General features: G+C 39.2%; 1 protein-coding gene across 10 annotated transcripts in view; it reads left to right on the top strand.

The window, feature by feature from the left end:
- Window positions 1-15014, top strand: part of EYA4 (EYA transcriptional coactivator and phosphatase 4) — a 145106-nt gene extending 130092 nt beyond the window's left edge. For 7 of the 10 annotated variants that reach the window (XM_019006197.1, XM_019006195.1, XM_019006193.1 and 4 more), the window contains 6 exons: window positions 3629-3687; window positions 3796-3956; window positions 6083-6197; window positions 7965-8086; window positions 9273-9373; window positions 10999-15014. In XM_019006197.1, the coding sequence (XP_018861742.1) occupies window positions 3629-3687; window positions 3796-3956; window positions 6083-6197; window positions 7965-8086; window positions 9273-9373; window positions 10999-11079 (639 nt within the window). In that variant the 3' untranslated portion in view covers window positions 11080-15014. Of the gene's footprint in view, window positions 1-3628; window positions 3688-3795; window positions 3957-6082; window positions 6198-7964; window positions 8087-9132; window positions 9234-9272; window positions 9374-10998 lie in introns of all 10 variants that reach the window. The other 3 variants (XM_019006198.1, XM_019006194.1, XM_019006192.1) reach the window with 1 other exon arrangement.
- The last annotated feature ends 10260 nt before the right edge of the window (window positions 15015-25274 follow it).

The following is a 25274-nucleotide window of genomic DNA, read 5'->3' as shown; positions in this document are numbered from 1 at the left end:
CCTTTTTTTCCCCTGTCTTTCTTGGTTACAAACATCACATAGTGGGTTCTAGGAATAATAACCAAGTTGTTGAAGTTATCACATACAAAAATAAAGTTTTCCTTCCTCTATGCAAATCTGTCTCACTGCAAGGACTGCTGATGCAGAAATTCCGATCTGCTGAGACGTTCCCTGCTGACCCAGTAACCCATGTTCTAATCAGCCAAGCTGCACTTTTATTTCAGGCTAGGCTGTTCTCCAGCTATTGCATTCTCAGGGTATAAATTTTAGTTAGCTTGAGAAGTATTGCTTGGGAGGGCAGTTGGTGTTTTGCCATGAAAATAGGAGTCTGGTGTTCCAGAAGTTTCACGTGCCTAAACAATGCTTAGAGATGGGACTCAGGTTTATAATAATTGCCAAACTGAGGCATTCTTTTTTCAACCAGGTGAGGAATAAAATCGAGGCTTTTTTCATAACTCAGTATTAAGACAGTATTTAGAAATGTTGGTAAGGCCTATTATGCACACCAAGAAAAATTTATGGAAATTGCAAATAGTAATTCAGACATGAATCTTCCAACTCCATTATTCCACTCCACTCTCAGGTCAATGAAGAAAAAAAAAAGAGTATTCATTTCAAACAAAGTGAGTTATATTTCCATTTTTATCATTATTCTACCATATTTAAAGAGATTTTTTCCCTTTTTTTCTCATTAGAAATAGAAATGATAAATTTAAAAAAGGATTTAGCTAAGTCTCAGAAGTTTGTAGGCAGGTAAAACTAGTTTTAACTGAGACTGAGTCATATGTATTAAAAGGGGTTTTCTGTATAGCCTAAGAAAGCATAGTGCTGAATATGCATTCATATTCATTAATAATAGTTTTGTGTTCAGCGTGGTAAGTCAGTGTTTTTACTGAATAATGAAATTACTGTCCAGTCCAGGATGATAAGTGTTATGGATGATGTGTTGATTCTTTACTCTCAAATTTTCAGGCTCTAAAAATTGCTGCAAAGAATTGACTGCACTTAGATATAATTTAAATTAGCATTGCTTCAAGCAAAAGCTAGATATTATACCTTGATTCCTTTCCTGTGTTTGCTCTAATACAAAGTGTATTTTTATGTTTCTTAGTTTTGGCATTGCACTGACAGCCACTGTGACTTGAGCTTAACCAGTACTGTAGCTGATGTGAAAAGTACTTTACCTTAATATTTAAATTGACAGAGAGCTTGCTTTCTTTCCTTCTTTCCTATAACTGTTTGGCATCATTTACAAGCAAACTCAGATGCAGTGTTGTGCCAGCAGTTTCCTGTTTCTTTTGAGAAAAGTGGAGAACTATGTCAAATCTGCTCAAACTCCCTGCTTTGTTTATGGCAAGTTTTTCCACACCATGTAAGTGAGTTCGTAAAAGGTAAATGTCTTAGTTGAAGTAGATGAGTAAACAAGACAACAAAGTAAAAGAAGACAAGGGGTGATGGGCACCTGAGCTTGTTTGTTGGTCAGAAAATGTATTGCCAGCATGTAGAGAGGAGAGGAGCCATAGATCCAGAGGAGAAGAGAAAGGGGAAAAGGAGGAAATTGGAGAGTGCTGTTGGGGTTTGATCTCCTGTTTAGTTAACAACCTTCTTGCAGGGACAAGGGGGTGAGTAATCAGAAAACTGCATGGTCCCCTCATCCTGTTTCTGGAGTCAATCACAGAATCACAGTGAATGAACTGTGTGACAGAAAAAATTAAACGGCTGAGCCTTTGCCGCCCGCTCATATTTAACTTAATAATGAAAGTATCAGCAGAACAGTAACTTAGAGTTTTCAAGGCTGGAACAATGAAGCTGAAAGGCTTAACAAAACCCAAACAGCAGCAGACATTCCATATCCATCAAGGCTTTTGTATGCCCTTCATTTAATGAGTACATCTTCATATCCACAGGAATGGTTTTCAAATTTTTTAATTTAACACTTCCACCTGTTCCAGGGAAATCTGTGAAGATGATTAGGAAGCTAGATATTGTCCAGGTATTGCAAAATAGAGAGTCAGGATTTTCCCCAGTAGGGCTTTTTGTCTGATTTTTGAGTTCCTGCTTCACTGGGTGAAGCATAGTTGTATCTTTTTCTGGCATGTAAATGATGAATAAAGAAACTAATCTTTTATTTCAGCTGCTACATTCCCTTTACTTTCTCTCTTCACCTGCTATTTAGATCCAAAAGTAGCTTCTTTAAAATACTCTACAGCTAGAGATAATCTCCTCAAATAGAACTAAAAAAAAATTATTTCTCCAGTGAGAGGAAGAATGCTTCATTCCTGTTCCTTGAACACAGCTCTATTATCCTGTCTTACTGGATTAAGCCACATGAGCAGAGCTTGGCAACTCTTTTCTTTTTTGCTTTGACCTGATATTTTAAATTATGATTGCTTGTGTGATGCAATGAAATCATGTATTTGAATATTAAATGAAATGTATTTGTTTTATACAAAATTACCCTTTTTTTTAACAACTTGGTTCATGCAAGTAAAAGTCTCTTAAGTTTTTGTTCACTGCAAAGCAAACAAAGGAGAAAGATGAAATGATAATTCCCTAAATTCACACTCTAGAAACTTGTGACTTACACATTTGGAAATTGCTCCTCTGTTCAGATTTATCCTTTATCTGTGCAATTTACCACTGTTGTGAGACAAAGATTGGAAACTTAGAGCAACATACCCCTGCACGTCACAGAGAGCTTGAATTAAGTGCTGTCTTAAATGGACACTGAATTTCAGATGTGTCTTTGGGTTAAGATGTTAGTTCAAGTAACTACAGAAAACAATTATATGATGCATGATGCCTTGATTTAGATATTTACTTTTGTGTTCACCACAATTTCTTATCTTTGTGCTGTAACCACTGTGCAGATAAGGATATTTGATAGCTGCCCAATTATAAAATCATCCTGGAGGGGAATTAATTTTTCCAGTGTGCCTCAGCTCCCTCGAGTTGCTTCCATCCCTTCCAAAGCCAGGAAATAATCATGTTCTGTAGGATTCCTGATTATATGTGATTTTCCAGCCAAAGGCACTCACATGAATTAATAGAAGAACCTGATGGGTGTCTTAACATAAGTTATGTTAACATAAGTTTTGTTAAGGTTCACCGTCAATTGCTTTTACTGAGTGAGAAAAAAAGGTTTATAGGATTTTCAAGTATTGGTATACTAGGGAGACTGTGAATGAGATTTGCAGTTTTTGTGGCTTTACAGTTAAAATCATTTTACTCCCCAAAATCACACCAAAATTGCATATTACTTTTCTAAAGGTCTATTTTAACTAGTGATTTAGACTATGTAGGAGTTGAAGATTACACTTTTTTTTAAGATGTTAATGGCAGTAGGAAACTGTGGGTGTGCACAGGCTGCCATCTTCTGGTGCAGTCAGTGGTCTGCACCTGTCACTTTTTCGTCTGTATTAAGGCTGTGGTGAGCACAGAGTCATTTGGGTTGGAAAATACCTCTAACATCACCCAGTCCAACCATTAGCCCAGCCCGTCGTGCTCGCCAATGAACCGCATCCCCAAATGCCACATCCACATGCCTTTTGGACACTTCCAGGAATGGTGATTGCCCTCTCTTGTGAGATAAATTTGTCATTTGGGTCATTTTTCTTCTTTCTAACAGGAATGTGATCAAGTTCATATAGATGATGTTTCGTCTGATGATAATGGACAAGACCTAAGGTAAGATACACAATTTCTTTTCTTTTTTTCTTTTTTTTAAGATGAAATAATTTGAGCATTTACAGGAATACATTGTATTTATTTTTACTGTATTTTGGGTGTTTGCAGTACCTACAGTTTTGCAACTGATGGCTTCCATGCAGCTGCAAGTAGTGCAAACCTTTGTCTGCCAACAGGTGTAAGAGGAGGGGTTGACTGGATGAGGAAGCTGGCTTTCCGTTACAGAAGAGTAAAAGAGTTGTATAATACTTACAAGAACAACATCGGAGGTGAGTTCAATTGCCAGAGACTTTGAATGCTGATCACTCTAAGCTGCACGGTGATGAGCTGCCACCCAGGGAAGGAGCCTGGGAAGCCACAGGGGGAATGGAGAGTGATGTGACTGAACCATGGGCTGTTGAAAGCTACTGACTGTAATGGCAAAGCACATGCCATTGTGCAAGGGAAATGCAGTGAGGAAAACCGAGCAAGCTTCCATTTAGCTTCCACAGATTCCGTTCTCTTCCTTCAGAGCCAGCTAGTCTTACCTTACTTATTTGTTGAACCACTTATTCTCCCTCAGATCTTGTGTTTTTCCAGGAAACATATTGTATCATTTCACAGCACAAATTTTCTGTGGATGGCCATTTCCATCATATATTTTCATGATCTGGTCAGTAACAACACTGTCACCTGAACTTTCTGCTGGGTACCTGCTAGTCTGTTTTCACCAGTGGATGCAAGAAAATTCTATTACTCCCATGCCAGTAGCCACTTTTGTTGACTCTGTAGCTTACAGTTTTTTCTCCAATAAGTCTAAATCTCATCTGGGACAAGAATTTTGCTGTTACAGTTTTAATTCATGCACTCCCTTATATCTGCACCAGCAGATTGTAGGCAATCAAGCAGAAGAGCCAAAAGAATCTGTTCTGGAGAGTCCTGTGTGACTTTCAGAGACAGCCAGCCTTCTTCTGAGGAGGGGAATGTGTCAACTGACACCCTCAACAATAGACTGTGAGGACAGGGAATACTTAGCAGTCTACAATAATTGCTACAGTCACCTATTTTCTCTCTTAGTAGTTCAGTCTTTCCTTACCACAGGATGAAGCAATAGGACCAAAGGGTGGTAGTAGAGGGCTGACTTTCACTTGCCCTACTTTGCCCTTCATTGGTGTCAATAGAGCTTTTATGTATTAATAATTCTTGGAACAGGGTTAACTAAAAGTTTACTGTTTTTTCTGATATCTCCTAATGCATCTAAGATTCTAAAGTTGCTGCATTTCATAAAACCTTTAACACTATAAGAGAACATGTCCAAGAGCATAGCAGAGGGAAACACACTGAGAGGAGCAAAACATTGCAAAAAAGAGTGAAGATATATGGTGCACTGGATTAAGGTTTTTATTGTCTCCCATATATCCTGCATCTGAAAAATAAGCCATCCTTAATGGAAAGGTTTATTCATTTGTCCTCCACATCTTAGCCTTTTTAATAATTTTCCTAGCTCATTATGTATCTGTTTATTTCTAAAGAGCTGCTAGAAAGTATCAGAAGGCAAGATTAATCCATGTATATGTATAGGTTATTTTGAGTTTTTGAAGACAGTCATCGTCACTTGTTGGCAGCATAGGGTGTGAAAGAGAAGAGGGATACTAAAGGTCAGGAAGCCTATTTCCTTCCCTTCTCTTCCATGACCAAGTCTACATTTATAATACCTTGATTCCAACAAATTCATGTCTCAGCATTCAATAGGCTGGGTATTTTAAATGTCTAATAATTTATACCCAAAAAGAGATTTTGAGGACTAACTGGTAAGGACTAACTAAGATATGAGAATATAAGATGTGCAGCCATTTCAGGCTGTAAATGCTGTAAAAGGAACCAACTATGACAGGACATGAAGAGCAAGCCATCAGCAAGCAAATACATTTCTGTATGTATAACCTGAGGTTATATACACTATATGCAGAGTCATAAGTAGGGCAGTTTTAAGCAAAAGCAGGTACTGCAAAGGCCAGTTTATTCTACATTATCTTCTTTTGTGACCATCTTCACCTCTGATCCCTTGTCACTGCCACTGATCACATGGATCTCCTTGTCACTGCCACTGATAATTTGAGAATAATGTATGTGGGAGGAGCTGGTTTAAAAAATACGTGTTTCTGAAAGGAATATTTTGAAATACAGCCTGATAATAAAGAAATTCAAATTATTACTATTATCTGAAATACTATCTGACATTCCTTGATACAGTGAAGAACAAATAAAACCTGGGATTTCCTGATTGTTGAAGATAACAGATTTTCTCTTTGATATTTTTTTCAAGCTGTAGTGAAATTTAAAATAGAAACAATGACCATAAACTCTATCTGATACAGAATTTAATTCTATTTTTCTCACTTCTCTTACATATAAGGACTCCTGGGTCCCGCTAAAAGAGATGCATGGTTGCAATTAAGAGCAGAGATTGAAGCTCTGACAGACTCCTGGCTAACAAATGCACTTAAATCATTATCGATTATCAGCACAAGGTATGTATCTGAGTCTGCTGTAAAAAAGAGTTTCTAGACATGTAATGGATATTTTTTTACATTTTAGATTACAATAAATTAGCACTTTTAAAGAACAGGACAGGTCTACCTATGACTTTTGAATAGGACACAGGAAAATTGGAAAGTGGTTTCGTTTATCCTCATTCCAGCATTTACTAAAGATAGTATGAAATGTCTTCTCAAATGTGTGTACATGGAAAGGGTATTGTAGAATTCTGAGCTTTTAATTTATTACCTTGTGAACAGCATTCTCTGAACTCCACAGCTCTCTGTTCTGTCCTTCAATGTTTGTGCCTATTCACAATGTGTATACTAAATACTGTATAGGTACCAGAACATAAGGGCATTTTTCTTCTGTCCTTCCAAGCAAACCAGCATATCTTGGTATAAGTCTTGAGTTCTCAGAAGAGGAAGAATCTCTTTTAACTGAGTTAAAAGTCTGAATTCCCAATACTGAGACATAAAATGTATTGTTCCTCTGAAACAATAAAACTGTGAAGCCTGCTGTTACTTTGGAAGCCATGCAATATGTATCTTTCCAGAAATCCTAAAAAAACCTAAAATTTGTTTCTAAACCACAAAAAAACAACATTAAGTCATCTTGTTTTCTGAACATGTCTGGGAAGAGTCTCAGTGTCAAGTGGAAAGAACAAACTTGGAATGGCACAAAATGGCACTTATTTTCAACATAAGTTTTGTAATATGCTTATCTCTTAATTGTTTATTTAACAATGTGTAAAACACTTCAGGAGAAACAAAATAACAAATTTGTGCAAGCTGTTTTGTTTACCTCTGCATTTCTTTCTGAATTGTTAGTCTTCAGAGAGATTTTTGGTTATGAAGGCTGGTTGAGCATTGGTGTATGAGTCTGGAAAACTGTTACCCTCCACTCAGGATTGTTAAATAATAGTCTTTTGTCATGTCTTCAAAGAATACTTCAACTATAAACCTTCAGAAGCTACTTGTGAGTCAACTAAACATTACTGATACGTTACTAACAGGAAATTGAGATACATAAAGGTGAAAATAGCAGCCTTGCTTGGAATTTGTGAAAATGCCAGAGGGAAAACTGACAAGTATTTACTTTCAACTCCATGTCCACATCATGGTCATGCTCATGTTCCAGCCTATGAGTGCTAAAGTAGCTCAGCTCTGAGTTCTCTGGCCTGCACAGCTTCTCCATTCAAGTTTTCATCCTCACCATTCAATGCTAGCTTGTTAACATGATCATTCTAATCTCTCCCTCTCTTCAGAGATACTCTTACTCTTGAAATATGAGGAAAGCGATTCCATTCCAAAGAGAAATGTGTAGATAAAAGAGTAGATAAAAAATAGATAAAAGAGTAACAAATTATGTTTTTGCATTCTCTTAACTTTTATTTTGCTGGTAGCTACTGACAGTTAATTGCCAGTGTGAAAATTATGTTTTCAAAGCATTCAAATACTTTGTTTTGGAGATTGTTGGTTGTCTTAAATGTCTATATTTTACTAGACCCATCTTCAAGGACCTGGTTTTCATAAGCCATTGTGGAATATTTTCTACAAATCAGTCCTGTATATTTTTTAAGGATTTCACATGGGGTTTTATGTACATTTTCTGTAAGTGACGGTGCTGAGCAGCTGTACTGTGGGAGTGAAAGTAAAGGTTGAGGGATCCTTAATGTGTTCTCCACATCTGGTTCACCTCATCAACATTTGGGTACTGTTTTAAAACTATTTAAACTTAAACTATTTCTCTCATTTTAGGAGTAATTGTGTAAACGTGTTGGTAACAACAACCCAGCTTATCCCAGCACTTGCAAAAGTTCTACTATACAGTTTAGGAGGAGCTTTTCCCATTGAAAATATATACAGTGCAACCAAAATAGGTAAGAAAATTATTCTTTCATCCATTCTGACTGCACAGCATTACCAATTTTTTATTTTTTTCCCCAGTAACGGACGTATTCCAAATAGAGATGCTGATTAAAAGCCTCAGAAACTCTTCAGTATGGTGCAGATAGCAAAAAACTTGCAGAAAAGAATGAAGAAAAGTTTTTTGTGAATTCAAATCTGAGCAGAAATTGTGTTAAATTAGCCTCTGCTCTGACCCTCAGCTCTATGCAAGCCAGGCCACAGCTTCACAAACCTTTTCCTGAGGCATTGTATGTCAGTGATGGGAATGACAGCTGTTATTATCAGAACCTGTGTTGCTGGGTAACAAAAGGGCACTGCCCCATTCTGTTCACAACCCTGTGCCTTTTGTGCCTTACAGTTTGGGAATGTATGGTTTCTGGAAATTGCATCCAAAACTGTAAACCAAGAGAAGCTGTCATGCCAGTGAAATGTGATGCAGCAGATGCAGATGCAATGACTGATAGTTTTGCAGATTTTACCAATCATCAATTCAGGAATGCTTCATTTCTATGCCTACAACAACCTTTATAGCATGGAATGTGTCGCTTCACTGACAAAGGCACTGCAATATGTTTCCTAAATTATTTTCACAAGGGAAAAAAGTGGTGCATATTCAACAGTGTCAGGCAAAACTACTATCTCAGTCATTGTTTAATTAAGTCTTTTCATCACTACATCACTCATTTTTGAAGATGCATTAGAATTAAAATTTCTACTCTCCTTGTAAGAATATTACTGCAATCATAGGGAAATATTTAAATTCAATTATTCATTCACTAACCTATTCATTTTTGCAGTGCTGCTAATTTCTTATCTTAGCGGCTTTCCTGAGAGATCAAGTTTTGCCTGAAACATTTTAGTGTTACTGGGGGAGCCCATTGCTTCTTACCAAATGGGGCTCTAAATCCCAAAACATCATAAAAGCAATAGTAGCAATGTCTTACCACTGTAAAATTCCTCTCTAAGGCTTCACCATAACTCACGTGATAGGTTGAATTAATAGTGCATTGTTTTTCAGGCAAAGAGAGCTGTTTTGAGCGTATAGTGTCCAGATTTGGCACTAACATAACTTATGTTGTGATTGGAGATGGCCGAGATGAGGAACATGCAGCTAATCAGGTAACTTCACTCTGAACTCTTATCTCATTTATCTTCCAGGAAAAGAAAGTTGCTTTGAACGAATAATGCAAAGGTTTGGCAGAAAAGTAGTATATGTTGTAATTGGGGATGGTGTAGAAGAAGAACAGGCAGCAAAAAAGGTAACCTGTCTTCTGAAATGTTGGTGTGATACATAGCTACTAATGCAAGCCTTCCTGTTTGCATTTCTGTCACTGCTGCACAAAATGACAAATAATTTCAGTCCACAGATGCAAGCCAATGAGAGCATAATGAGATCAACACTTAGATTAAAATGAACCATTTGGATTCTAGCATTTGATTCACTTCACTCTGAAAAAAAAAATAACAAAAAAACCCCAGAAAATTATTTTTAAAACAGATGGAAAAAAAATGCAGCAAAAATGTCTGACAAACTTCAAGCAAATTAAAAGATAAGCAGAAGAGCTAGAAAGAGTTATGATACAATGATTGGGTGGTCTTTTTCTTAAAATGCTGAAATTGGGGATGTTTCAATAGAGGTGTTATAGATAATGTGGAAAACATCTAAGAACTGTGCAATATTTTTTGCTAAGACAAAGATCCATAGTTTACTGGAGGAAATATGGGGAAAAAAATGCTTCAAGAAAGACATATCTGCTAAAGGAAAAAGAACACAATGCAGAGATTGTGCACCAAATCTATGTTTCCAAAAAAGAACTGTTTCCTATTTTCCTCATTATCATGATAATTCAAGTCTAATTTCAGGAGAGAAGTTTTTAATGTTCAGAAACAGATCAAATGAGTAATTTGTGCCATGCTTCCCAGTATAACCCCTGGAAGTGTGCAGAAATTGAAAATATTGCCTCACAATGTCTGTACAGGACCAGTTATGTAAATCTTGCTGTGCTAGGAAGAGCAAAATAAAGCACTCTCTTAGTATTGTAGTTGGAGTGGAAACAAAATGGAAATAACCAAAATGCTCATTCCAAATGGTTCCTTAATATAGGTGCAGTACTGGTGATGGGTCCTTTATAATTTTTGCTAAACAGTGGTGGTTGGATTGTGTGCTTTCTGGTTGGGCATGCTTTTACCTTAACATTGGCTATATTGCATGGATAGATGTAGAATTCAGAGATATGGATGAATATAGCACATTTCAAATAGATCTAAGCACGACATGGAAGTATGGGGTGTTTGTTTTTTTTTTCCATTTTAATGAATTATTGAAGGGGAATAGTTCATATACCTGCATCTCTCACAGATGCTGATGTTTTCTGCAGCACAAATTATCTTTTTTTAAACTAGAAATGTGTTATTTTCTTATCCAAAGAGATTTCTTTTTCTGCCTGGATGGAGAAAAGTGTAATTAGCTCTGTCTTGATGTGTTGAGTGAGAAGCATCTTTTCATGGAAGTCCTACAGTTCTTTAAATGATGATTCAGTATTTTGCAGTCAAATAAGGGGAGCATCAAAGTATTTCCTATTAATGCTCCTTTGTATGGGCTTGCATGCTAACAATAAGCAAGTAGCTCTTAATAAGTAACTGGCATTTTCCAAAGAAACTCTTAAGAAAGGCTGTCATCTAACTATTTTAACTTCAGTTGAGCTACTAAGCTCAGATCTGTTTTGGCCTGATTTTTGTCAGTACTTGAATAACAAAAATCAATCCAGAAGCACAGTGGCGTAAATTAGGTGCTGGTAATCTCTAACTCTCGTGGTGTGTCGTATGCCGCCCCGCGTCACCGTGTTCACCTTTCCTGACCTTTTCCCTCCTCTAACAAACACAGCACAACATGCCTTTCTGGAGGATATCCAGTCATTCGGACCTCTTGGCTCTCCATCAAGCACTGGAACTAGAGTATTTGTAACTGTGTTCTAAAGCTGGTGATCCTTTTATATATATATAAATATATATATATATTTCAAGTACACTGAATTTTTATGTGTGATTCAATGCCTCTGGCTTTACACATATGAATTGTCTTAAGAAGGGAAGAAATACTTGGAATTAAAAATTCCAAATTGAAGAATTCAGATTGCTGAATGAAGTTAAAACATTAGTGCTACGTAAGAAAGCTCTATGGTCTTATATATGCAACGTTTTTAAATGAATTAAAACTGTGGAGGTTGCTGGTACACACCAAGTGAGCCCTGACAGGAGTGAACAAAGGACTCAAACTGGCAAAGCACCAAAGCGCATTTTCCAGCCAACAAGGTGGTGTTCAACAACATTCCTCAAAATGGGATATATTCTCAGCACTGAGGTTTGAACCAGACTTTAGCCTACCTAACCCAAAAAATCTGAATTGGAATGCACTCAGACTGTATAATGACAATCCTGTCTAGACCTGTAATTTGTGTAAATTATTGATGAAAATAATTTACTGTGACTTTATTAGCAGCTGATTTTGGAAGTGGATGCAATTTTTCTTTCATTTTTTTTTTGCGGGGGGCGGGCAGGGGAGGGAAAGGGCTATATAATATTGTCTCTTTTATAAGTTTGGCAAACAGAATGTGCATATGATGTGTTGTGCCTTAAAGAGAAGACTGTGTTTGTGTGTTATAATGTAATTTTGGTTAAAAACTATGTAGATAAACAAAAAAACCTTTGTGATAATTTTTGACATGACCAAATTTGAAATTCAAAGAAATCAAAGAGCAGGGCTGCACCAAAGAATTTAAGTATTTGTTGCAGTGAGAAAAAATAATAAAGGAAAGTTTGTGTTTTTATTTGGATTCTGAATAATTCCACTAATTTTTTGAGAAAGGTTAAGAATGTACTGGGAGGTTGATACTGGGGACCGCTACCTGGAAAGGTAAAAGAAGAAACAGTGTTTAACATCTTCAACATCATTTCTTGATTCTCCAGCAAGAGAACTAAGAGCCATATTCATTCATTACCATGTCCACTGAAAGCCATACAACATATGTACATCTGCTGTGTATAACAGTACACCCAGCAGACAAGGTGTTCAGGTGGCATTACTAGAAAGTGAAAACTTGGAGTTAATCCCAGATGGGGAGTAAAACACAAGTTCATTGGGAATGAAAAATTACTAAAGAAGCTCTCATCAGTCAGATTTGGAAATGATGCTACATTTAGCGTATTCAGGATCAAAACAAGCTGCTGAAATTGCTGGCTTGATGACATTGTCCGTTTCAGGAGAACAGTCCACTTTGGTAAAGAAAACAGCATTTTGGTAGCTTTTCCATTCTGTTCCACTTTTTCATGTGTTTTGTTTTGGGTCAGCATGACTTTTCACATCTATTTTTGATTGCTCAGCAAAATTACACAGGGACAACCCTAAATGTTTTTGAATCAGAAATTTCCGTAGCATGTCAGGCATCTGAGGAGAGGATAAGGAAGCGATTTTCATGAAGAAGCTTTGAGAAATGTATCACCTTAACTTCCATATTTTCTGTTAAAAGTTACGGTCCATACAACAATCCATCTTGCAAGTTTTGAACATGCTACTTTTCAGCTATGGAAAATGAGCAAAATCCACATTGCACACAGGGCCCTTAATATTCCATGTGCACCTTGAGCACTCTGAAACAACAGCAAGTGCTTCGTCTCTCATGGCAGAAGATGGAAACTATTTTTTCAGTTTTTAACACTGTATGTGGAGACACCTGGGGCTGCATGTGCACTGACTGTGTGAAGAGGTGTTTGCAAGAGAAGATGCTAAAGGCAAATCCAGGATGTCTGCACAAGCACAGTACTGAGGTGAAAATCTTCCCTCTTTGTGCTCTAAAGCCATCATCTGCCATAGTTACCAGGTAGTAACTTTGCTCATTTAAACTTTGTTGAGGTTTTAATAAAGTTGCTTGGTAGGTGAAAGCCTGGAGCCTCTACAAGTCCGAGGTGAAACTCCTCTATAAATTCAAAAAAATAGATTTCTTTGCTGTGTTGGAATTGGATATACGAGTCACCACACAACAGTAATTTTTTATCACTGGGCAGTTTAAAGCCACCACATGAGACTCACTACATATGAAATCACTGTAGACTAGGTAGATATTTGGGTGATAGATTTCTGTGTCCAAAACAAAAAAAAAAATTATGCATACCTTCCTTATATTTTCAGTACCTGGAAATACGTGTCATAAAAACCTGTAGTACAGCTTTTTTTGTAGTTTTTCAGGTGGGGAAAAAAGGAGTTTCTAGTGGAATTGGAAAGAACTTTGAAACCTTCTCAAGTTCCAGCATTGCATAAAAATCTCAATGTAAAAGACATGATAAAAAATTTGTATGGTTAACTAGCTTTTTTCTCTTCTTTTCTTTTTTTTCTTTTTTTTTTTGACATGTCATGGTGTTATTTAAATGCATGAAGTAATATTATTTCTCAAGTTATTTGTTCATCTTTTCAGTGTTCTTTTCCTAATCAGATGTAAGAACAAAAAGTAGCCCAGCAACAGCCGTTGGTTCTTATTAAAGGTTTGCAGTGCCTTCATTGGAGTTGTGCTTAGCTTTCTGTGGCAGATATGGCTCAATTAATATATGGACTTCTAGAGAGGAGGCAAAAGGAGGGAAGTTTTACAGAGCATGGCATGGTTCTGTGTGCTACCATAGTGAAAGTTAATTGTTAAAACAAGTAATCCACACAAACATGTATCCAAAGAAAACTCAAGGATGTAGCTCAAAAGGCTTCACAATATTAAAACTCTAAAAGAAAATTTCAGAGCATGAATACTCTCTTGCTAAGCAAAAATTGCTATATATCTTTAAATAAAATTGTGTAGTACATGCCTGCCTTGTAGAGAGAAATTAGTCTGATATATTTTCCTGCATGAACAATATAGAGGAGGAAATAACCAAGGCAGAGGCAGTCATGCCAGACTGTTCCAGATGGGTCTAAGAAGATGAAGCTGAAGGTTGGTCACTTTGACATTGAGTGCATTTTAATTCAGAAGCATTTTAATCAGAAACAACCTTCCCTTCAGCCTCTCCTCAACAACCAAGATTGAGCACAAGGTCCCATTTGCAAGTATTTTAGGCAAATGAAATATAGAATAAAATGCCTTTTGCTGATATTCTAGCAGTTCTCAGTATAGAACCTTCATCAGGCATTTGAGTGGTCAGCTTGCAAAATACAAATATTGTGTGATCGCAGTCATGGTATAGTACCTCAGACATAACTGTGCAATTCAGTGAAAGAGGGCAGATAAAACCTAAAAATTACGCTTATTTTTAGATGCCTGTGGAGATTGTGCACAAAGATAGAGGTAGCAGCTAGCTCCCAGATCTGTTCCCATTCGAATCCAGTGTGAGCAGCAGTGTTTGCATCTGAAACAGATGCAGGGTGTATTCCAGTGTAAGCATTGACAAGGGAGATGAGGCCAAATCAAAGTCCTCAATAATTATTCTATAAGTACTCTATAAGTACTCTTCCTCTTGGGGCAGATGAAATCTTACATCCCTTTGGAACTGCAGAGTTTGTGGAGAATATAGACTTGACCCACAATAGGATGACTAGGTTTTAGCAGTGAAGTTGTATCCAGATCCAGGGTTTCAGTTCAAAAGTCATCTCTGCTTTATAGGATTGACACCAGGCATATGCTGTAAATGAATATGGTATTTAGTATCTCTGAAGAGGAGCTGAAGTGACATTAGCCAAAATCCCAGCAGTAGCAGCATTTGGAGATGTAAAGCCAAGGGTCTCTGTCATGTATTAGCAGATTATAGTTTATTAGGGCCTACCTAATTTAAGAAAAATGTAAATTAAAATTAAAAGCTTGTAAAATTATGTACATCGTTACTATTTCTCAATAAATACACTTGGAAGTGTCATTTTCTGCACTATACAATGTTGTAAGTCGTTTGGTTTGTGGTTTAAGGACACAGAGTGTATCTTACAGGAGCCGAGTGTGAGCTGTGAGTGACGTCCACACTGCCCTTGTCGCTCATGCCTGGAGAAGCCCTGAGCTTCTGGAGAAGCCCTGAGTGGTCTGGTAGACACTGGCTCACCTGTCAACTGTGCCTTGCTCCAGATGCAGACTGAGACAATTAGCAGCTTTTTTGCAGTCTCCTTGAGACAAAGTACAGAAAAAAACAATTAGATGATGTAGACACACAGTACACGTATTTAAATCCCTGTGCAAGTTTACTCACTGATGTTATGCTAATACCTTTAAGGCCATGGGTTGTTCAGGAGACAGACTGGGTTCCTGAGGAAAAAGTAGCCTTTCCAGTTGAAGATCACCCTCATGAAACTCTAAATGTTTTTGGGAGCAGTACTTCATTTTCTGAATTTTGTTTAGAGGAGGCAGTCACTCCAGTCTGCTAGCAGAGGCCAGAGAGGGATCACAGAATTGTCAGCACACTTAGATGTGACATTATGATCTTGGGAACAACATGGTGAGTGGAAGAGCCTTGGTCGGCACAGTGATTCAGCCACAAGAAGCAGCTTGTGAGTAGTGGGCTTCTTTGCAAGGGGAGGGATTAAAGCATGTCTCACAAACACAGCTGTTCTGTAAGTACATCTGCTGTCTTAGTTTTAGGAACAAAAAGGAAGATTATCAAAAATCAAGTGGTCAGAATACAAAGAAATCTCATCTACTGAGCAGACAAATCCGAAGTAAACAGTTTTACAGTGTGTCTCCCAACTGGGCTTGTGTGTGACTCCAGAGGAGAGCCACTCAGTAACATTTCAGAAGAGTGAGATAAAAGGTAGCCAGAAAATGGGTGATAGAACAACATTAACTTTATTTCTCATTAAATGAAAATGAGTTTCTGAGAAACTCAGTTCTCTAAATGGCTCACATTGTGCCTTGCACATAATATTCACAGTGGTGAACTAAAGCAGAAATATCATACTGAGAACATTTATGGGTGGACTCTTCCTCATTTGGGTGCAAAAATGCTTCTTTGTCATTATTCATTACCTATAAAACTCCTCCAGAAAAATGCACTTTAGGGTTGACTTGTTTGATTAGTTTTCTTTTTTTTCCCAAATAAATAATGGATTTTGAAGTATTTTGGAAATGTTTATAAGTTTGGGAGAACTTTTTTGATTTTCCAAAAGCCCAGACAGTAGAAGGAATTCTGAGAAAGTCAAAACATAACAAGTTTGTTTTTCCGTGTCAGTTTTTCTAAAAATTTCTAGGTCTGATTTTCAAAGGAATGAAAATATTCATTATTTTATTAGCTTGAAATAACTAATGGAAAAAAAAAAATAAATGAAGAATTTGTTTTTCTGGTTGGGAAGTCAGGATAGAAAAGAAGAAAACACCAGAAAGTTTCAAAAGTTGATCTTTTAAGTGGACAAGCAAAGAAACTCCTTTGGCACACAAAAAAACATTTCTCAAATGTTCTGGATGAGTTAGGTTTCAGTAACATATAGCAAGAGAGCAGATAAGTAAGAAGGAGAGGATTTGTAGGAATTACATGAAGGAGTCAGGCTAGAATGGAGCTTGAATTTTTCTGCCTTGCTCATAGTGTCTGGGAGAATGGAGTGCAGCAGAGAGGCAAATGGAAAGTGATTCATGTTTCCTACACTGCTATACAATCTACTGTGCCCTTCACCAGGAAGCACACACTTTTTCTACATGAAAAAAACAAAAACAACTGGAGCTATTTGGAAAATATTAGAAATTGTTGACTCATCTAAACCAAAATGTGTTTTGGGAGTGCACACACCAATGTCAATGAACGGAACATTTCTAGTCCTATTTAGAGAAAGAGTGAATCAAGGGCCCACCACATCAGCCAGAAAAACAGTCTGAGCCATTGCAGGAGTCTGATGACTGTGGTTCCCAGCTGACATATCATGCCCCTGTTCTTTCCTTTCAACTTGTCTGGATTAGGGTCTTGGCTTTTTAGCTTTCTGTCTCAAAATGGTACTAATTTGGTCCAATTGTGAAGAGTAATGTTTCTAAAATCAGGAAAAAAAAAATAAGGAAAGATAAGTGGAGAAAAGGAAAATAAAAAAGCATAAGGAGATCATGTCTATTATTGTGAACCTCCTGAATAGTGGAGCACACACCTGGCACTTAGCAGGAGGACTTCTTCACAAGTTTTTTTTTGGGTGGTGCTGGGATAGCTGTGGCTGGCAGCCAGATTCCCACCCAACCACTCTAAGGGACTGCTCTGTGCAGGGGATGTTTGGTGCCAGGGGAGGCCTCTGCCTGTATGTCACCAGCATATCCTATGAACAGCCTATAGTGTTATTTTTATAAGGGTGCATTAGCCTCAAATGCTATCTTTCTCACATGGAAAGCTTTTAGTTTGATTTGGTTTTATGGCGCAAGGCATGACTGGAGCATGTGTTATACCTCTGCAGCTCATGCAAACCAGAAGCCCTTAATGAGATCTGTGCCTCATGATCACTCATGTTTAAAATGAAAATGTAAAACAAAACAGGGAGGGGAAAAAATGGGAGAGAGAGAAAAATGGTGCCAAGTGCAGAGGGCTGCTCCAGTCAAATGGCACATACACACTGATTTATGAAATGCAGTCCTGTTCTCAATAATCACCACAGACCACTGACGTATGGCAGCTGATGGAGGTAGGGTAATTAGCGAAGCCCAACCTCCCCAGTTACTCACTGGGAGCTAAAATGAATTTATTACAAGCTCTGAATAGTCTTGATGAGGAACATAGTCATGTTCAACATGGAACTGCCTGGTGGCTGAAGTAGATGCAGTGCAGGCACCTGGCCCCCACGACCAGTTGAAAGGGGAAAGAGCCAATTCTGCACAGATCCCTTCTCAAGGGGAGAAGTCACCCCACTCACCTGGACCCTCACCTTGCCCACCACAACCTTGCCTGCCACCATTCCACTGGGGAGAGGTAATGATGCAGGCTGCATCACATCTGGGTGTAGCTCCCAGCGAGCAAGGGCTGCAGCTCCCAGTGCTTTGCTGATTCTCTCTGAGTTGCTTTTATGTCCTCCTTAAACTGAGCCGGTTCTCGGTGGAGCAGGTATCCTAGCTGGGAGGCATCTATTCACAGAGGAAAACAAACAGCTATTTTGGGTCCTCAAGAGGTCAAGAACTGCTCACCCCAAAAGGTATCCAAGCACTTGCCAGTGTTTTTATTTTTCCTCTTTACCTAAATGCTTACAAGTGAGTTTTCTTCTCTGGTCAAACTTCAGTTCCTTAAAGGAAGTTTACTTGTAATGGAAAGGCTGACTCAACTTTCATTCTAATAGCCAGGAAAACACAACAGTAAAATGAAACAATAAATCATTGCTTTGACAGTAATGAGGCACTTGCTTAGACATTTATCTGTCCTTTTACAGGGCAGTAATTTTATGGTTGAAAAGACTTGGGTTAAACTTTGTGTCTGCAAAGAAATTGCCAATCCCTCGCCAAAATTACCACATTTAGCAGACGGTAACATTGTACACAATTAATGTATTCATTTTCATTCTCAAAAAACTAGTGAATGCAGCTTATTTGAACTTCCTCCTGAAAGCTAAATTTATTAGCTACGAAACATTGAGACAGTGCCAGCTGTTTCAAGAGATTATGTCCTGTCATTCTCCTGTTTTCTAACAGTTTTGCACTAATACCACCTGGGTGGCTCTTGTCTATAAGAAAATTCAGTGCAGGCAACAGCTTTCTCCTGTCCCTTTTGTTGCTTCATATGTTTTCAGGATAAACATTGCTTTCCTTCACCTCCATCTAAAAAGCAGAAAGGCTGCCACTTGTTTGCTGAAAATGACTTTAAATTCATCAGCTCTCCCAGACCTAATAAAGTGACGTGTTTACAATGCTAAAGGAAATCAGGTGTTTTAATGTTAAAGGAAAAAAACCTGTATTTATGTAGTGTTACAATAATACTGTTTGCCTGGCCTTTCTCAGCCTATTCATCACCCAGCAATCTCCACACAAAATGCTGTGGAGTCTGTGTGCTTCAATGCCATGCAATAGTAAGTGCAAATTCACCATAAATCACGTATTGCAGCGGCCTCCCCCTTGGCTGTTGGCAGCTGCTGCTAGGGAAAGAGTCATTCCCTGGGCATGTGGCAGTGAGGATGGAGCAAATGAAACCCAGTGGCAGGCAGGTTCTGCTGCTACATCCCCCTTCTGCTTCTCAGGTAAATCCCATTCATGCTGCTTGTCCCACTACATCCCACCAAGAGCTGCAGTGTTCTACCACTGAGCAAGCCTGGGTGAGAGCTCTCGGGGAGACAGGCACAGTTTCCTTCTTCCCTGGTGAGAGGAGAGATGCTGTTACTTTGTTCTAACACACGGGTAATTGAGGCACTAAGTGGGGTTTTTTTGACACGTCATGGCAGGATATGAATCACACCTGAAATTAATCTCAACTCTTTGCCCTTACCTGTTGATAAATCCTGTACCTATTATTCTCTGTCCAGGGCCCCATGAGACTTTGTTAATCGTTGTTGAAATTTTCCATTCTGCTCCATTTGCAGAGATTGGTGTAAATCTGTAATGAAAGGGCTCTGAATCTTAAGAAGAAATAACACTCCTTTACATATGAGCTGATAAACTGAATTTCTATCTCATGTTTCAACCACTTTCACAGAGATTGGTAGAACATATAAACCTTTAATTGCTAGCTTTCTCTTGTCCCCACCCCTGCTGAACAACAATTGGACTCCACTCTGTGGTTTTATGCTGGAAAATATCTGGAGAACATGTTCCTTACTTTCTTCAGCTGGCTGTCTTCACTGATTTTCAATTTTCCTTGTAATTCCAGTGGTAGTTGTGAGTTTAAATATTTTGTCTTGCACCTGTAGATATCAGAGCCAGCAGGTCTTCATACTTCATTCGAGTATGCAAATCTACAGACACTCAGCAGTCAAATTGACCACTGGGGTTAGTAAAGGAATCTTGTCTCTGCTATGAAGACTGTGGTAGTGATCTCTGCAGTGATGCAATAACAGTGACCTCTGTGGTGATACAATAACACCACAGAACAAAACATCTGGCTATAGAAAGCAGCCACTGGGCTCTGGGACAATAGTTCCTTTTAAATGGTTTTAAGAAGATGAGGTGCATAAAGAAGTGGATGACATTGTTTTGGCATATTTCTGAATTAAAAGAGGGTGAACCTCTTTATCTCTGGTAACCATGGATTTCAATATTGGGATGCATTACAAGAAAAATATTGTCATGATAAATCATCACATTATACTCCCAGCCTTGTAACTGGAAGTCTTTCTTGACTCTCACAGCAGTAAACTGGCAATCTGTCTCCAAAATGTTCTGTCATCTGGAGAGTTGGTGTTTTCAGAGTTTTTATCATTGTGGATTTCAGGATAACATAATGAATAGAAGAAGCCAGAACTCTTGTCACAGTGTTGCATTTATTAAAACAATAAAATACAAAACAAATGTGTTGATATTTGCTTTGTTGGGAACATCAAACTGAATAACACAGCAGACTCTCTAGTGTAATCCTGGCTGATACGTTTCTTTCCTGTTTCTCCACCTTTGTACTTAATCCAGAGTTCCTCGGTGGTTTTCAGTGTGTAGATTACTCCCCGATGCAGAGGTTTTCTCATGGTCCAGCTTACAATTCCATAGCTGATCAGCTACTTCCCTTTTCACAGCAGCTTAGTTTTATGTAACACTGATGCCTGGTTTGGAAAACCCACCTACTGTCATTTATGTTTGGCTTCTTCAGTGTAATAAGGCTGACCAAAAAAGAGACTACTGCCTTATTTTCTACAGATGTGAGCAGATGCTTGGAGCACCATCAGGAGTTCCAAAGCTGTAGCTGTGTGAAAGGTTACTCTCCACTTGCCTGCTTGCAATCATTTCTCCAGATAAACCTATTTCCCCTGCATTTGTCCATATCAGGTCTGATTAGACCAACTATCCAGGAGATCTAGTCTGCCTACTTATATCAAGTGGCATGTCAGAACAGGGTAATTGTACTTGGCAATGGTAGTGCATTTTTCCTGATCCCTTCTTCCTCCTCCCACCTTTCATGAGATTTATTTTCTTGAATATTCTGTAGTGCATAGCTCTGCAGTCAGCAAAGATGCCTGGGATAGCTGAAATAAACATTTAGATATTTCACCCTTTCTTGACATTTACTGATGGAGTATCTCTGTTCATACAGCATTTTTACAGTTTATTTTCAGACTAGTTCCTAATGCACTTCCTAGTCTGCTTTATAACTATCGTGCATTAAAAAATATCTTAATTATAATCAAGCATTTGCATTATGTCAGGATTATTGTTTTTCTTTTAAAACCAATGTTAGACATTTCATTCTATTGATGAGTGTGTTAGCTGCTTCCAGTCAACACAGAACATTGGATCCAGTTATTTAGACAGATTTTCAGCTGTTTTATGATGGCCCTTGCAGTCTGAGATTGAGGGATGCCAAAGAATAACCTTTTAATAATGATTTAGCAAATTTAGTGGTTAAGAGATGGGCTGGTTTTGGCTGGGGTGATTTTTTTAACGGTGGCAGGTGTGGGGCTGTGTTTTGGCTTTGTGCTGAATATAGGGTTGATAGCATAGAGATGTGTTTGCTATTGCAGGGCTCACACAGAGCCATGGCCTTTTGCTTCTCCTTTTCTAATGCCACACTAGCAAGGGGGCTGGGGGTATATGGGAAATTGGGAATAGACACAGCCAGGACAGGTGACCCTGACTGACCACAGGGATATTCCCGACCATATCACATCATGCTCAGTATATAATATATGAGGAGGAGTAAGGAAGGGATATTTGGACGGATGGACTTTGTCTTCCCAAGTAATCTTCGCAGGTGATGGGGCTGGAATTCTGTCTCCTGGAGGTGGCCAAACACCTCCCTGCCCATGGGAAGTAGGGAATTAGTGCCTTCTTTTGCTTTGCTTGTGTGCATGGCTTTTGCTTATCCTATTAGCCTGTCTTTATCTGAACCATGAGTTCTCCAGCTTTAACCCTTCTGATTCTCTCCCCAGTCCAGCTGGTGGAGGAGTGAGCATGGGGCTCAGCTGGGGTAAAACCATGGCAGGGGATTAAAGATCCATTCTGTCTCAGGATTAGCACACCTTTAGGACTACTCAGACATCACCTAGAATGTGGCAATAATGTTTTGGAGGCCATTTGAAAAGATTGTGCCGCTTGACCCCATTAATTGAGAGGTAGCAAGTGTCTGAGAGTTATTTGAGAAAACCTCCTGGAATTGCTATCTCTAAAGCTGATGGTCATCCAATAAACTGAGATTATGCATGTGTAACATTACCCAAGTGTCAGCTCCACAGCATGCTGTCTGCAGTGAAAGTTTCTCAGAGTTGTGTAAGCAGTCTTGTGATTTGTTTGAGGGATGAGGGAAGACGTGCACTGTAACATTTGGCCTGAGCTGCAAGATGATGACTTCAGTGATGGCAGACAATCCAAAAAGTGCATTTGTTGATACAGTATGCCTCTCAGCCAGGCAAATGCTTCCACTGTAAGCCAAATTTATGTCTCAGATAAATTGCATAATTTATCAGCAAACCAGAACTATTGTTGCCTACAGAAGAGAGCCTTCAGAGATGGCAGGAGTGTGGTCCAAGGAGTTTGCAGTGCAGTGTGTGTGGCTTTTCCAGTTCTCAACATTAGAACAGGCAGAGATAAATGGACAGATTGGGATCTCTGCAACTTTACCACCCTGTGCTTGACGAGCAATGAGTTGGCCATAGAGACAATGCCAGGAGACATTCCATAAGCTCCCTGGAGCCAGGACCGGATTTTCAAAGAAGCCAAAATTAAAACACAGTATTTTCCATGAATGAGTTTCTTTTCTACTGAGGTCATAGCATATTGAGAGTGGGTCATTCAGCTATCTGCAAAACGTTCTTACATTCTCCCCAGCTTAACAAAAAGAGCCAGCATTCCCATGCTCTTCCTGCAGAGAGACTTTGTGCAAAACATTGTAAGCAACCTCAAGCAAGCTGTGGCCCTGTCTTTTTTTATACACCTGTTTGGGGTGGAAAATTTGCTCTGTATTGATTCATTCTAGAAGAAACAAGTGAAATGGAGCTGGTAGGACAATCTCATAGCTATCTGGTATTCACAAATTCCTTGGACCTCAGCTGTTTAAATAGGCCTGGTCATAGCATTATTCACAGCAATTGATGGTCTCCAAAAGACTTTGATAGTGCTAGTGCATCTTTCAGCAAACTTTAGTTCAACTGATCAAGAGCATCTGTTGGGCTGAAGAGAGATGGGAGGCCAGATATATTCAGTTTTTTCATGAAAAATAGGATAGCACTGAATGCCTCCTTTCTCCAGAGGTTTCTAGCTATAGTGACTTCTTGAAGCCTTTCCTACTCAGCACTTTGGTAAAACTGGTGGAAAGAACAGCAAACCAATGTCAGCTGCAGTGTTTCAACACTTCTGGGGTTACTTTACAAAATTCACAGTTGTTACAATGTTTTTTCATTTCCCATTTTATTCTGGAAGATGACTAAAAATTATTGGTAGTAGCAGATACCTAGGTGTTCTGAAACAGTGAATAGAATTTGTACTCATAGGATATAACACATTTTTGAGCAACTGTCTCAATGGAAGACATCCATACAAGTTTTGGATAAATGTTTTATAAGTCCCTAGATCCTCTGGCCTCACCACTGTGCAGTCTCAGACACAAACACATTGACACAAATGGAAAACAGATTACAACTTTTTGTTGTGGAAGAAGAATTGATTGTTGTGATGCTTATTGTCATAATGTTTCAGCGCAGAACTTTTTGAAATGCTTTGCCAGCTCAGACATCAAACAAATAACAGTGCAAGCACACACTAATGCATCCACTCACCTTCTGGGCACACTAGTAGACTGGTATCGGTCAGAAAAATGCCAGTTCTGTTTCTCAGAGATGACTTGGACTATCTGTGGAATCACAGAATATTCTGAGTTGGGTGGGAACCAGAAGGATCACTGAATCCAGCTTTCCAGTGAATGGCCCATACAAGGATCAAACTTACAACCTTGGCATTGTCAACACCATGCTCTGACCAACTAAGCTGAGTCCAGAGCTGTTTAAGAGGAGTGAAGGAACTGACAGTAGAAGGCAAATCCAGAGATTAATTTCTTGCTTTTGAAACATAATTTCAGGAAGAAAGGAAAAACCTTGGCAAAAATGTGTTGTTGTTATTGTTATTGTTCTTCAAGGAAAGCTAAACTAGAGGGTCCCAGGGACACACCCCCTTTCACCCTATGAGTCCCTGGGACTTGAGGGTGTGGGAGATGTGACATGGGACCAGATAATGAGGGAGAAGAGTTTGGGAAGTGTAGCCCCTCCTTACTGCCAAATTGAATCAGGTGTACAGCTGTGGGGATGAAACTGGGATGGGAAAAGCACAGAGTGGAGCTGGGGCAGGTGCAGGTCAAGGTTTGAGATCCACATAGCCTTTTTTTTTGCAGTAGCCCTTGGGGTATAAGCTGAATACTTTGGGTATTAGTTTCTGAACTTCTGTGATGCTTGAAAGCAGTTGTCTTCTCCAGCCATGGGCTAGTGCTGAGATGGACAATGTCAGCCTCCCTTCGTGCTTCACACTGAACCCCCCCAGAAAAACATGAGTTATTTCTCCTGTCATTCAGCCCCTGGTAGCAGAGATGGACCATCATGGGTGACAGGTGAACAGCAGTGTGATTGTTCTTGCCTAAAATAGTGAAGCCTATGAGTGTTTGCAGTCTATTTCCCCTATTTTTTTTTATTTTTCATACAGGTTGCTCCCAGGCATGTACTTCTGCTTTGAGTCAGCTTTTCAGTCCTCCGTGTCACCAGCACAGAGCTCAGAAGGAGTAATTTCAGTAACTTCTCTGTGGCCGGTGTAGGTCCTGACCCCGAGGTGTGAGGAGCAGGGGGTGGGCAGGCAGTCTGACTGCTGGAGAAGCGGGAGAGATGCTCCAGTGCGGGACAAAGCACAGGCTGATCGCCGCGACTCAGCTGGAGCTGAGGGTGTCTCTGGGCAGGAGGAGCCGATCCCCGCGGTGGCTGTGGTTTGTGCTGCCTCAGCCGTGTGAGCTGCTGGCCCCGGGCAGACACTGCCATCTCCCGACGCCGCACTCCGGCTGATGGAGCTCCCTGCGCCCGCCTCCCCTGGGCATGGGCATGGGCGTGGGCGTGGGGATGGGGATGGGCATGGGCATGGGCATGGG

The sequence above is a fragment of the Parus major genome, chromosome 3, assembly GCF_001522545.3.
Source record: "Parus major isolate Abel chromosome 3, Parus_major1.1, whole genome shotgun sequence".
Classification (NCBI taxonomy): domain Eukaryota; kingdom Metazoa; phylum Chordata; class Aves; order Passeriformes; family Paridae; genus Parus; species Parus major.
The sequence above is the reverse complement of the archived record's forward strand: the minus strand, read 5'-3'. Positions and strand labels throughout refer to the sequence as shown.